This window comes from Lipotes vexillifer, unplaced genomic scaffold (assembly GCF_000442215.2).
Source record: "Lipotes vexillifer unplaced genomic scaffold, Lipotes_vexillifer_v1.1 scaffold591, whole genome shotgun sequence".
NCBI classification, from domain to species: domain Eukaryota; kingdom Metazoa; phylum Chordata; class Mammalia; order Artiodactyla; family Lipotidae; genus Lipotes; species Lipotes vexillifer.
In genome coordinates this window covers 494109-501554 of record NW_006791954.1, presented here as the reverse complement: position 1 = coordinate 501554, position 7446 = coordinate 494109, and the positions used below count along the sequence as shown (strand labels likewise).

At 58.2% G+C, this 7446-nt stretch overlaps 1 protein-coding gene across 46 annotated transcripts in view; it reads left to right on the top strand.

Annotated features, from left to right (window-relative positions):
• CACNA1G (calcium voltage-gated channel subunit alpha1 G) overlaps window positions 1-6838 on the top strand; it is a 65048-nt gene extending 58210 nt beyond the window's left edge. For 18 of the 46 annotated variants that reach the window (XM_007465043.1, XM_007465033.1, XM_007465026.1 and 15 more), the window contains 3 exons: window positions 3542-3719; window positions 4042-4211; window positions 5412-6838. In XM_007465043.1, coding sequence (XP_007465105.1) covers window positions 3542-3719; window positions 4042-4211; window positions 5412-6152 — 1089 coding nt within the window. In that variant the 3' untranslated portion in view covers window positions 6153-6838. Of the gene's footprint in view, window positions 1-1669; window positions 1805-3541; window positions 3720-4041; window positions 4212-5411 lie in introns of all 46 variants that reach the window. The other 28 variants (XM_007465045.1, XM_007465038.1, XM_007465029.1 and 25 more) reach the window with 6 other exon arrangements.
• The last annotated feature ends 608 nt before the right edge of the window (window positions 6839-7446 follow it).

Below are 7446 nucleotides of genomic sequence, written 5' to 3'. Positions count from 1 at the left end.
GGGGGGGGGGGTCTGGAGAGGGCAGTTGTAAGAAAGAACCTGGAAGAAAAGAGATGGATGGAGCAGAAGACAAGTTGGCAGTGGGACCTTAACGGGTAGGGGAAGTCAGGTACCAGATCCAGGGGAGAGGTGCTTCGGGGGAGAGTGCAGGTGGCCAGGGGACCCATTGAGGGACATGTCTTAGAACACAGACTCCTTCTTCTCTGTATCCAGTGCCCTCCCCTCCCCAGTCCTCTGTTTGGTGGCTTTTTAAGCTAAGGAAACCGCTGGACATGACGGGTGCTATCCGTAGCCAGTGGCTTCTGACCTGGTCCTGAGAGTGGGTGGAAAGCTCCAGCTGGGAGTGGGTTCCAGGGACCTCGTGTGAAATAGGACTTGGCTTCCTCCCCAAGCCCTGCCCCTTCCCGCAGCACCACATACTTTTCTCCCCCAACCCCATTTCACTGTGATCTGCTCTCTGGGGTCCTCTTCCTTCTCCTCTTGGGACCTGTGTGGCCGCCTTTGACCCCCTCCACTTGGAGGTGCACCCCACCAACCCTCCTCCTAGGTCAAGGACTGCAGGAAAGCCCCCAGTAGACCCAGAGTGGAAGCAAGGAGACAGGTATCAGCTGGAGGCAGAAAGCCTAGTGTTCCGCGGGCCATGATGGATGATGGCGCGGGCAAGCAGGTTCCCAGCACCTGGGACACCTGTAGCCTGATCAAAGAAATGGGCGGTGATCCTCAACTAGAAAGGGACCTTGCCTCTAGGGTTCCTGACCTCTTGTTGGGATTCAGCCTCAGATAGACTCTAGGGACCTGAACCTGGCAACGACCTAGAACGATCAGTGGGAAGGCAAGTCCCTTCCCAAGGCCTCCCATCCTGAAGGAGGCTCATGGGGAAGGGTGCTGGGGGAGAGCAGGGTGGTGAGAAGGTGACCAGGCAGTCAGCTCATCTGGGAGGCATGGCCCCGCTCTCCGCCAGGGCCCTGTAGGCACTGAAGCCCGGCTGCAGATCCCAGGTGAGCCAGCCAGATGCTGTGGTGGCCCAAACCAGTGTGCCCAGTTCAGGCCAGCAGGAGTAGAGCACCTCCCAGAACCTAGGCTGGAGAAGGCAGGCAGAGGAGGGCCCAGGAGGGGAGATGCCAGAATCTGGGGCCAGGCCGAGTTCTGCCAGGCTTTTGGAAGCAGAGAGAATAGGCAGAAAGCAGACATCAGATTGGCAGCTTCTGTCCCCAGCACCGCCGCCCCCCACCCCCATGCTGCTCTGTCTGCGCTGGGAGCAGAGAGGCGCTTCGCGGACCTTCATTTTTTTTCTGGTATCTTCCCTCTCCCTGCTCCCTCCCTGAGTGGTGGTAGTGTGGGAGGGGCTGTCAAGGTTCCTGGGGCATCTTTAGAACGTGTTTCTGTGTCTCCTCGCTTTGTCAGTGTTTGCTCTGGCTCTTTGCTGCCTGCGCAGCCTCTCTGATCAGAGCAGGGGTTTGAAGGCGGGGAGGGGAGGCGCTCTCAGTTTACTTGGGAAAGGGGTGGGGAGAGAGAAAGGAGGCCTTTTCTCCTTACGCTCTGTGACCGGGGAAGAGGGGCTCTGTGTGCGCACACGCGCGTGTGTGTGCGTGTGCGTGTGTGTGCGTGCACACACGAGAATGTGCACTGTCTCGGTTTCTTATGCCTGATCATCTCTCTCCCTGTCTAGATCCCTCTAGCTGAGATGGAGGCTCTGTCTCTGACGTCAGAGATTGTGTCTGAACTGTCCTGCTCTGTAGCTCTGACGGATGACTCTTTGCCTGATGACACTCACACACTCTTACTTAGTGCCCTGGAGAGCAATGTACATACACACAGCACCCTCCAACTGCTCCCCCTGCCTCCCCAGGGGCCGGGCTGGCTGCAGGGCTCCATATCCCTCCCGTCCTCTCACTCTGCCACCAGGCCCCACCCAGAGGCAGCACTTGGTGCTCTAGGCTTTGCTAGGTCTTTCAGGTTCCCCACGGTGGACAAAGAAATTAGATAAGATTAAATTGGGGCCTTGCCCAGAAGGGCCCAGGGGCAGCAGTTGTGAAAGGGTTAATCCAGACACCCAAGAGTGACAGAGCTCAGATCAGAGGTGTTATCAGGCAGCTGACCAAAGGGCCTGTCTGGACACAGAGTTGGTCTCTGTATTTGGAGCCCCGTGCAAGCCAGCCCTCCCCCTCCCTGCACCCCTCCTTCCCACCTCCGCTTCCCCCCCTCGCCCCAACATGAGCCATTCACCACCACGTAGTGGGTGAGAGCCACATCTCTGCTGCCACCACCATGCCCTTCTCCACCTGGGGGGGGGGGCGTTCCCATCTCCCCCGTCACTGTCCCTGTATGTCCCCACGTCCTGGGGCGATTCTTTGTGTTCTGACAGCTTCTCCACCCTTGCCCGGCTCCCGTCCCCATCTGACTGTGGGCAGCCCCCTCCTTCCTGTCTTCCCCCTCCTCTTGGGACTTAAGGAGGGACAGGGGGCCCCTCCTCACAGCAGGGCTCTGTTGGGGCAGGGCCTTCACCTTAGGGCTTCCTGGGGGTCTTGGGGTGGTTGGCAGAAGTGGAGCCTGGGGCTGAGAGAGGTCGTAAGGGATCCGATTGTTTTCTGACACAGCCATTCTCAGGCCTTCTGCGGCTACTTAACTGGGTCCACATCGGGACAGGAACCTACAGCCTCTCTGAGAGCCAGGAACGGACAGGGTGATGCAGAAATCTCTTGGGAACAAGCCTTGTCTCCTTCCAGCTGGGGTCAAAGGCTGATTATTGCCTTTCTTTGAAATAGATTGAAAAAAATCCACTCCCATCCCCAGTCTGTCCACTAAGGGAGGACCTGAGCCCATGGTACCCAGGCCTTGCTCCTCACACACCGCCTGCCAGAGTCACTGTGTAATTAAAGGGAGGTGGGGAGGGGGCTGAACCAGCTGTGACACACTCTTAGTGTTCAGCCGTCACTCAGCTCACGTTAGCCCCGCCTTTGTCCAGTGCTGGGTGTTGGGGCTGCCTTAGGACTTGGATGGTGAAACAGCCTCTGTTCTGCAGGCAGTCCCGGGGCTGCCTTGTCTCCTGCTCAGTAGGAAGTCCCTCCCCTACTCCCCAAGCCCCAGCACAGCGACTGGGATGGGGGGCTGTTGTTAGCTTTTAACTCTCCACTGTGCAGCTTCAGAGACTCTCAATGGGGCCTTGAGAATGAACTCTTGGGCTGCTTGAAGGGCCGGGGGCTGGGGGCTGGGGGCTGCTCTCCCTCCTTTGGACACCTCACCCCTCTGCCATCCCCTGTGGAAAGCTCCAAGATGATGCAGTGTGAATAGTTTTCTGGGGGCAGGGCATCCTCCTACCCACTTCCTCCCTGTGTATGGAGGGCTCATCCATGTGTCTGTCCCTTCTCCCCGACCACACTCATCCCATCACCACCTTGTCCAGGGAGGGGATGGGGGCCAGGGCCTTGGCCGGGGGTGGGGGTGGGGGTGGGCTTCTGGTTTCTGTTGCCAAGCTCTGCCTCAGTTACCCAATCTGGATGCCCCCTCTTCCTCCCATCTCCCTCCCCTGTTCCTTTTGCAGACGGAGTCCCACACTGAGGAGGTGCCCGTCATGCTGAGACCAGATCTGCTGACTGTGAGGAAGTCTGGGGTCAGCCGAACGCACTCTCTGCCCAATGACAGCTACATGTGCCGGGATGGGAGCACTGCCGAGGGGTCCCTGGGACACAGGGGCTGGGGGCTCCCCAAAGCTCAGTCAGGTACCAAGGCTGGGGGCAGGCCAGCTCGGCTCACACCAGGAGATCCGTCCTTGCCTAAGCCCAGTCCTGTCCTCGGGAAGTAGGGGTACTGAGGCAGACAAAGAGGTCTCTCCTACCTCTGAGGAGCCCCCAGCCTGAAGGGCTCAGCCAGCCCCTGCCTGAGGGAGCCCCCAGCCTGAGGGGAGTGGCTTTCAATCCAGGGTGGGGGTTGGGTGGTGAGGGTAGAGGCCCCGGTGGGGAGAGTGGACGGGAGGGACTCAGGTGGGAGCCAGCACATTGACTCTCCAGTTCTTCTCTCTCCCCCTCCCCCCTCCCCTCACAGGCTCTGTCTTGTCCGTTCACTCCCAGCCAGCAGACACCAGCTACATCCTGCAGCTTCCCAAAGATGCACCCCATCTGCTCCAGCCCCACGGTGCTCCCACGTGGGGCACCATCCCCAAATTGCCCCCACCAGGCCGCTCCCCTTTGGCTCAGAGGCCACTCAGGCGCCAGGTGAGCAGGTGTAGAGGGTGGACACGGACCGGGGCTGGTCCCTCTGCTGGGAATCCTAGGCTGTTGGTGGTGACCAGGGTTGCCACTTTCATTCTCCCAGCAAACATTTATTGTGCGCCAATGATGTGCCAGACTGAGTTCTAGATACCAGGGACACAATTCTAGGCAAAGCAGAAGTGGTCTGTGTCCTCTTGGAGTTTGCACCCCCTCCTTTGTTTCGCCGAGGAGGCCCGGAGCCCAGAGGGGCCCATGGTTGTTCAGGGACACACGTCAGGGTGGAGGTAGAACCTGGTCTCTGGACTCCCTTTCCGTGGTGCAGAGCTGCCTCCCTATTCTCTGTACTTCTAGACCTAGCTAAGGGGCACAAGGCACGTTTTAGATGTCTCCACTTTTGGCCAAGCCCGGCGCCTACCTTCCAGAGCCCACACTCCAGGGGCACAGAGCAGAAGCTCGTGTAGCCACGTGAGGCTTGTCTGCCCCCACTGTGACAAGGCCACTGCCCACGCCATGCGTGCCTCATGTGTGAGGATAGCCACATGAGGATCTGCTCAATCCAGCACATTTGGGGACCAGGCACTGTCCTCGTCCCTTCTGCAAATATTCGCTGAGCAGCCTCCATGGTCGGGCCCTGGGGACATGGACAAATGAGACAGCCCCTGCCCTCTGGAGCTCATGGTATAACAGCAGAGACATATACCCCATCAGGTCATTGCAGCAACAGGTCACAGGGTGCTCACGTGTGCGGTGCAGCAGGGAGCAGAGGAGGAAGGGGTCAGTTTTACTTTGGGGTGAAGATAGTCGGGTATTACATCACAGGGAACCTGAGCCCATGAAGTCAAGGGATGCTTGCCATTTGGGAAGGATATTTAAGGCCCAAGAAATAGCCTGTGCAGAGGCTGGGAGGTGTTGTGAGGAACAGCTGGAGAGCAGAGCTGGCCCAGTGCTTTCCTGGATCACATGGGTTGGGAGCTGTGCAGAGCGATTCCTGCAGGCTGGGGGGTGGGGGCACAGTGGACAACAGAGGTCAGACTGCGTATGACCCGCATCTCCCAACAAGAGCAGATACTGGTACCCCTGCCTAGGGTGGTCCTGCCTGAAACTCCATGGAGCAGGGGAGGAGGGGCTCTCTGACCTGTCAAGTGGGACAGTTCACAGGGGCGAGGAGGCCCCTGGGCTGAGCCCTCGCCCTACCCCATACAGGCAGCAATAAGGACGGATTCCCTGGACGTTCAGGGCCTGGACAGCAGGGAAGACCTGCTGTCAGAGGTGAGTGGGCCCTCCCCGCCGCTGGCCGGAGCCTCCTCCTTCTGGGGCCGCCCCAGCACCCAGGCGCAGCAGCATTCCCACAGCCAGAGCAAGATCTCGAAGCACACACCCCCGTCAGCCCCCTGCCCGGGCCCAGAACCCACGTGGAGCAAGGGCCCATCAGAGATCAGAAGCCGCGTAGAGCTGGACACGGAGCTGAGCTGGATTTCAGGAGACCTCCTGCCTGTGGGCAGCCAGGAGGAAGCCCCGTCCCCACGGGACCTAAAGAAGTGTTACAGCGTGGAAGCCCGCGGCCGCCCGCGCCGGCCTGCGTCCTGGCTGGATGAACAGAGGAGGCACTCCATCGCCGTCAGCTGCCTGGACAGTGGCTCCCAACCCCGCCTGGGCCCTGGCCCCTCTAGCCTCAGGGGTCAGCCTCTTGGGGGACCTGGGAGCCGGCCCAAGAAGAAACTCAGCCCGCCCAGTATCTCCATAGAACCCCCAGAGAGCCAGAGCCAGGGCCCTCGGCCCCCACCCAGCCCTGGTGTCTGCCTCCGCCGGAGGGCTCCATCCAGCGACTCCAAGGATCCCTCGGCCTCCGGCCCTCCCGACAGCATGGCTGCCTCGCCCCCCGCAAAGAAAGACGTGCTGAGTCTCTCTGGTTTATCCTCTGACCCAGCAGACCTGGACCCCTGAGTCCTGCCCTACTCTCCCACTCACCTTTCTCCACTGGGTGCCAAATCCTAGCTCCTCCTCCTGGGCTGTATTCCTGAAAAGTTCCATATGGACACCCTCCTCGCCTCAGTGGCACTGGGCACCAGCAAGCGGAATTTCCAGAGTTAAAAGCAGCAGCCGTGGCCACCCTGCTCCAGGCTGAGAGAGAGAGGCCCAGTGGAGCTGAGGTTCCCGACACCAGGAGCTGTTGGGAGAAAGCAATACGTTTGTGCAGAATCTCTATGTATATTCTATTTTATTAAATTAATTGAATCTAGTATTTGCGGGATGTACAACATTTTGTGACTGAAGAGACTTGTTTCCTCCTGCTTTTATGTGTCTCAGAATATTTTTGAGGCGAAGGCGTCTGTCTCTTGGCTATTTTAACCTAAAATAACTAATCTAGTTATATTCCCTCTTCTTGCAAAGCACAAGCTGGGACCGAGAGTGCATTACAGCCCTGATGGGGGCCCATCTTCAGTGGAGAGCGAGAACCATTTTGGAAACTGTAATGTAACTTATTTTTTTCCTTTAACCTCGTCATCATTTTCTCTAGGAGAAAAAAAGAAAAAAAATAAGATTTTACAAATGAAATGGAACCTTTTTATATATACATACATACATATCTATATCTATATCTATAATAAAGTAATTTTCCAAAATAAAAAGTTAATCACGGTCCAGAGTAAAAGCAAAAGGGACAGAATTAGGCATTTCCAGATGGCACTGGAGAGAGATTCCTGGAGATGGGGAGTGGGTGGTGGGGAGGGAAGGGTCAGAGCTGCCTCTGTGTGCGTGTGTGCGTGTGTGTGTGTGTGTGTGTGTGTGTGTGTGTGCCAGAGAGAGAGAGAGATGCTACACGCCTCTCCGCAGAGGGCTGCAGTCTTGCAGCCTGGCCTCCCAGGGGTAAGGAAGGAGAGAAGCCCCTCTGCTGGTGGCAGGCTGCATGAGCAGAGTGTACTCCTGCTTCTGTCAAAGGTTTATCTCTTCCCCTTAGCCAGGCAGCTCTGTGAATGTGAGTGATTCCAGATTAACTCTTATTTCTGCTGACAGCTATCAGCCCCATGGTGAAAGCTGGAAATTGGCATAATGAAGCTGTTTTGGTTAATGGGGCCGACTGAGGCTGGGGGAGGCGCGTCAGCTGCTGCAATGGGGTTTTGTGAGGTGGCAGGGAAGGAGGCAAATGCTTCTGGGTTTCCCTTCCTCAGGCTTCAGCCCGGGTGACGTGAGGAGCGCGGGGCGGGGCGGGGGGGGGGGCGGCCGCGGCCCGGGACGG